The sequence below is a fragment of the Alosa alosa genome, chromosome 7, assembly GCF_017589495.1.
Source record: "Alosa alosa isolate M-15738 ecotype Scorff River chromosome 7, AALO_Geno_1.1, whole genome shotgun sequence".
NCBI classification, from domain to species: domain Eukaryota; kingdom Metazoa; phylum Chordata; class Actinopteri; order Clupeiformes; family Clupeidae; genus Alosa; species Alosa alosa.
The window spans coordinates 13,154,023-13,160,443 of record NC_063195.1 but is presented as its reverse complement, the minus strand read 5'-3'; the positions used below and the strand labels follow the sequence as shown (position 1 = coordinate 13,160,443).

Sequence of the window (6,421 nt, the reverse complement as noted above, 5' to 3'; positions counted from 1 at the left end):
CTGTTAAATGTTGGATGGGGATCGGGGGAGGTGGGGAGAACCGGTTCAGATATAACAGGTGCAGCAGGAATTCAAAGTTTTATAGGCCTGACAAACCAAACTCTGATATTCATTTGTTGATCTCTCTCGCTCTCTCTCTCCCTCCCTCTCTTGTGTGTCTGTGTGTGTATATATTTGATGCACACATGGAATGCAGAAATATGTAGAAATACTATTTACACATGCACACATACACATATCTATATATTTTTAATATAGCACAAGGGCAGTAAACAAATTATTGTCAAACATACATTTACACATTCGAATAATCACATAAAAACATAAATCCACACACATAATGTACACAGATGTTTATTATGAATTTAAATGGGCTGTATTCAAAACTTAAATTTACATTCCCTCTTTCACTGCCTGCAATAACCCAAGAAACAGAATTTAAAAAAAATTAAAAAAACTATTTTGCCCCGCCCACTGTCCTCAACACCGTGTCCTTTTTCTCAGATTCCTCTTGCTGGGGGTGGAGTCTCTCACTCTCTTTCCAGCACGTTGGCTGACAGCGTTCCGAGCCCCACCCCTTCCATACCCAGCGTTCTGTTTGGCCTGTAGCCGTGTGGTTATTCTGGCTGGTGCATCAGTGTGGATGTGGGTGGAGGTCCCACTGGGCCTCTGGCGCTCCTGCTTGGAGGTGGAGGTTGGTCGGCCAGTGGATGCAGGGGTGGAGCAGGATATAGATGGGTTGGGTAGAGTTTTGGATGAAGGGCAGGTTGAAGGGTGGATGGAGTTGATCGCTGGGGTGTTGAGCGGTGTAGATTTGATGGGTGGTGTTTCGGATGCAGGGTGGGTGAAGGTGGTTACAGAGGTGTCTGGGGGTCCAGCTCTGTTGGGCAGAGTGTTGGTTGTGGAGGCTGCCGGCTTCTTACTAGAGGTGTGAGGGTTGCTGATCCAGATCTGGGAGGTCCTACAGTTCATTCGGGTGGACAGGGTGGTAGTGGTAGGGTTCAGGGTAGTGGTCAAAGCAGTGATGTCGTCTGTAGTTCCATCTCCATGGGTAGAGAAAGAGATATTTTGTTTGAAACCTTCTTCACATGTCTTTACTGGAGCTGGGCAGCTGGTCGGAATTGAAAGACGTTGGCTCGGGGTGCCTGTTTGGTCAGCGTTAGTGCTCTCAATAGAGTTCAAGCTGAAGGATGATGATGAATTAAGATGATGATCGCTTGAGGTTTTCTGGTCTGGGTCAGGATTCTTTGTCTTGGCGATGGAGCTGATTGAAGTGGCATAATGGTTGTTTTGGGTGGTGGTTTCTTTGACAGTGTAAACTCTATCAAAGGCAGTCATTAAAGTGTGTGAGTCTGTCTTCAGGTGTGGTGCCTGGGCCAGCTGGCAGAGGGCAAAGGCCGCAGAGTGTTTCTGAGATTCTGCTGAGTCATTGTCAGTGATTTCTGCTGAGTCAGCACTATCAGTACGACTGGGGTCTGCAGCGAAAATATCTGTCTGAGGCGTGTTGCTATCTAGTGGGTGAGACGAAGTGGACATGGACGTTTTTGCATGAGGGGATTCTTTCAGAGAAAGGTTCAAGGGGAGTTCTGGCAGTTGGGAACAGCGCCCTCTACTGCTCTGGAGGACATCTGCATCTTTACCGATCCGTTGAGTTTTGGATAAATCCAGTGGGACATCTTCATCATTTTCAGAAACCAATATATCTTCTGTATCCCTTGCAAATGGTTTTGACCTGAGGAAAATGTTAACAATTCAGTTAGATAAACTTATCATAAATCCACAGCTCTAAATGAGCAACTGAAATTCCTAATAATTTTACTTCTTACCTGGATTTCTTCTTCTCTTCTGGTTGCTGATCACCTGGCTCACCAACATAGTCACCTATACTTCTGTCAGGCTGTGAACTGGCAGTTTCACCTTCCAATTGGTTGTCCTGTCTTGAGGCCAATTCCTGTTGCAATGGCTGCTGGGAGTTGGAGTCTCTGTGGGTGAGATCTGTGGCACTTGGTTGACTTGGGGATCCTGAGGCGGCACAACCAACCCTGGGACTCATCTGGGGGATCTTCACCTCGCCCATCTCACCCACCTCCCGGTCACCTCTTACCCCAGACTCGAGCTCCCCTCGGTGGGCGTTGAGGTACCCAGTAGTGGGCCTCTGGAGGTGGCTGTACAAATACCCTGAAGCAACACCCAGGGATGCGGAGTAGGCACCTAAACTGGAATGAACCATTTCAGGGTAGGGGTACAGATAAGGGGGAAGATGAGGGTGAGTCTGATTCAGGGTATGGTACAGACCATAAGACACAATACGCTGGCCATACTTATAGTGCTGCTCTTGTCCAGGCAACACTTGCCCAGGCAACATGGGGTGGGGCCTGTGGGTATCCAGGAAGTAAGGTGGGACCGGGTGGAGGTGGGATACTGATTGATTGTGGTATACTGAAGACAGCAGGTAAGGGTGGTATTGGGGGTTTGTAGGGTCTTGCGTGGTATAGCGAGGATACCCTGGACACAGAGGTTCCTGAGGAGAAGAGTCCATCTCTTTGTCCTCAAACGAGGGTCTCTGGTCAAGGCTGATGTGCGGGGGTATGAAGGGGCTAGGCAGTGGCCAAACGGGGGTCGGTGTGAAGATCTGAGGGACTGGACGAGGCAGTGATGAATTCTGAATTGGGTTCTGAGTTTGAGTACACAGTGTAACGTCCTTGTTGTCGTGATGTTGAACAGAGACTGGACTAAAGGCAGAGCCGTTGATGTTCAGCGGCTCTAACTCTTTTAATTTGTTGGCTGGGTCCTCAGTACAGGAAGGCCTGTCCACTCCCTTAGGCAGCTGAGGTGCTCCCCCATTTTGATCCAACATCTCCTCTTCCTGCTGGTCTCTCTTATCCTCTGTGATGCAGCGCTCGGGGTGCACCATCTGTGAACGGGGGTGTTTTCGCTGCAGCTCTTTACCAGTGCCACCACCACAGGGCAACACGGTCTTGTCAAGCTGAACATCTTGAGCTGAATCTGTCGAGCCACCCTGGACCTTTCCAGAACTTTCTCCTGCATCTTCTCCAGAGGACTTGGAGGCGATGGTGGCAGTTGGAGCTTTTGCCGGGTGGATGTCTCTCCCCAGCTTGACCATGAGGGAGATGGAGTCCTTACAGAGGTTGTACTTCATGTGGTTGAACAGGTGGGTCTTCTCGTTGCAGGTGAAGGGGCACTGGAAGCAGTGGTACTTAAAGGGCTTTCCCAGCGGGCGGGGGATGTAGTGGGGCCTCTTGGGCTTACGCTGCAGCTTCTGCTGCTTGTTCTCACCGCTGCTCATCTCAGACTGCGTGCGTGTGTGTGTGTGTGTGCGATGGAGAGAAACGTTCCGAATGCAGAGAGATGGGTCAACCTTTCCTTGTAGAGAAGGACATCACTGTCTCTGTTGGAGAAAGAGAGAGAGAGATAGCGAAAGTTTCATACATGTTTCATATACACATTCATACATGTTTAACAAGTGTATCATGGCCAGCACTACAAATCCTTTGGGTCATTGCTGAAGAAACCCTAAGGTGGGGTGGGGTGGAGAGGGAGAGAGAGAGAGAGTAGAGTGTAAGGTGTTCATAAGGCGTGCATAACAGGTTTATCATGATCTGCTCAACAAATCCTTAGGTAATTTATTATGCCATTAAGGTAGTACAGTTGATAGAGTGACAGAGAGGGAGAAAAAAAGAGGGAATAAAAATGTGTCAAAATTAGACAAAAATGGGGAAACCTGTTGATGGGAGTGTGATCCAACTCTTGGCCTGATTCCTTTTTTGGGGTGGTGGGGTGGGGGTTCAGAGCTACTTAAAACATGTTGCGGGCGCTCATCTAAAATCTTCCATAGTCTGTGCTTATCTCATACACATCTCATATCTGTTATCACATTATTACCAGGGTTGTAATTGCACAGTCCAGGTTGTTGGAGGGTACAGCAAACAGCTTCTACAAACTCTCAGTAACAAACCAGATCGAAAAAAAAAAGCTCAAAACTTTACCAGCTGACTGCGAATTCTCCCAGTTCTCCAGATTACCACGCCGCTACTGCATCAGACATTTTCCGGGCCGTTTCCTCTGAGTGTATGTAAATATAAATACTGCATGATAGCACCCCTCTCAGATCTGTGCCCTGAGGTGCTGGTTGCGTTAGCAGCACCAGTTACACTTGGCAACGCTGTAGCAACCATAACAATGAAAGCTGTCATGAACATAGTCATTATGCAAATGAAGGGGTGTGGTCTCTCTGCTTTGAATTTGGCTAGAGGGGTGGGATTTGCGTTTGAGATGCTGAGGTGTTCACTGGATCAAAGAAGAGTGTTGCGCACATACACACACATACAGTACACACACACACACGGACACACTCAGCATTCATGTGAGCCACTCCTTAGGTCTTCCTGTCTGTATCACAAAAGGGTTAAACTTCTGGTTTATACCTTAGGAACTGTGTCAAAAAACTGATTCATTGTCTCTCTTTACAGTACTTTGCCTTATCTGGCTATTTGCCCTGTCAGTGTCACATATTTTCTTAAAAGGTGTCTCTTAAAATGAATGAGATTCACTCTTTGACATTATTTTATTCTCATGATTCTCAAAATGTCATAATTGACAGGAGTTGATGTGATAGGAATTCTCTCCCTCCCTCTTTCTCTCTCTGTCTCCCTACCTCTCTCTCTTTCTCTCTCTCTCTCTCTCTCTCTCTCTGTTTTTTCCTCTCTGGCTCTTAGCCCAGTGAGTGTCACATGTTTTCTTAAGAAGTTGTCCCTCGAGTTCCACCAGTCACTGTTGGCGACACCCGTTACCGTGGTGCCGCGCCCTCTCTTCTGATACTCCCCAAAACTATGGGTGGAGTGGGAAGGACAGCTACAGCTCAACATATACACTAATTCCAGAAACAACATCAAAAAAACATAGCATACTGAATAAAGCTACATGTTTTTATGGTTTGTTTACAATTAATAAATATGTACCAGAATGCAACAACAGCCAAGTTGTGTTTCATCTATATTATGAAATTCCCTTTAAAACATTCCCTCCTTTATGTCAACACACAGTTTATGAGTAGATCCCACATTATGAAAATATGATAGCAAACACCAAACAAACAATAATAAAAACTAACAGTTTCACTAACACGTTTTCACTAGTTTAAAACAATTTGTCTTTGGTGTCTCTCGTAAAAACCTCAGGAGGAAGAGGCTAACCCTATCCAAGTGAAATGACAGGTGAGTTGCCAGGTAAGGAGGACACCTGGTTTGTCTGGTCAGGTGTGTTTGAGCAGGGATGGTAGTAGCAGTAACTAGCCAACCAGGTAATAGCAACCCCCCTCTGATGCTATTCTTCAATATCCTATTTCCTTAATCCAGGGCCATTCAGGCTATTTAATTTTTCTTTTTTTGCAAATAGATGGATATGTGTTAATTTTGAAATATTTTGTGTCATATAGCTGGTCTTTTCAATGAAACAAATCAATTGTTCTTGTTACAAAGCTTAGCCAGGTACAATGTTTCTAATAAGCCACATCAGATTTTAAACTGTCACTTATACTCATGACAAGAAATGTTCACACCCTAACAAACAACAAACAAACAATAACAGATACAAATAGACAAGTTCTATAGTCTATACGATAGCTTCACAAGCATTTACATTCAAACTGTGCTATGCTATGACTGAGGTGTCTGGGGTGAGTGTTTCTCATACACACCCAATCCCAAACTAAAACACTGTAGGAGACAGTCTATTGGAGACTTACCCAGAGAAACATATCTTCACAGAAGTTTAGTGATGGTTGACAAGCCCGTGGGAGAAGTCCTTTGGTTCCTCTGAACAAGCAAAGATGGTGTGTGCACTCACCTATGAGAACACACCTGTTGCGAACAAGCGAAGACAGTGTGGGCACTCACCTGTTCGGTGCTCATCCTGAAACACCTGTACTCTCTGCCTCTCCCAGGAGGCGGAGTTTAGAGCCAGTTTCTGGTGCCCAGAAGGCACTCAGATATTCGTCTGACAATAATGGGGCCTCCGGCATGACACACACACACAGACATGCATACACATACATACACACAAATCACACACAGACACACACTTCTCTCTTTTTTTTTCACATTGTGGTTCCACGCTACATACTGTATTCCTGTCTCGGTACGCTGGATCAGATGTTATTTTTATTTCATATGGCGTTCTGTTTAGGAATCCTACGTTTGTGTGTGGCTATTTTGATTTGAATCTATGATCTTCCTTGTCAAAAAAGAAAGGCAATGTTAAAGATAGGCACAAAAGAAACATGTCCTCCTGTTCATCGCGCCCCACCTGTCCTGTCTCTCTATTCCCCACTACTGGGGCCCACCCCACACTTTGAGAACCACTGCACTATACACACACACTACACACTCACACACAAACTCAT

General features: G+C 45.9%; 1 protein-coding gene across 1 annotated transcript; it reads right to left on the bottom strand.

The window, feature by feature from the left end:
* Positions 1-233: 233 nt before the first annotated feature.
* On the bottom strand, positions 234-5,887 carry znf750 (zinc finger protein 750). The gene is made up of 3 exons (XM_048249191.1): positions 5,765-5,887; positions 1,827-3,409; positions 234-1,732 (listed from the first exon to the last, which is right to left on the bottom strand). Exons 2-3 carry the CDS (start codon positions 3,305-3,307, stop codon positions 481-483), a joined length of 2,733 nt encoding a protein of 910 aa, XP_048105148.1. The 5' UTR covers positions 3,308-3,409; positions 5,765-5,887; the 3' UTR covers positions 234-480.
* Positions 5,888-6,421: the final 534 nt, after the last annotated feature.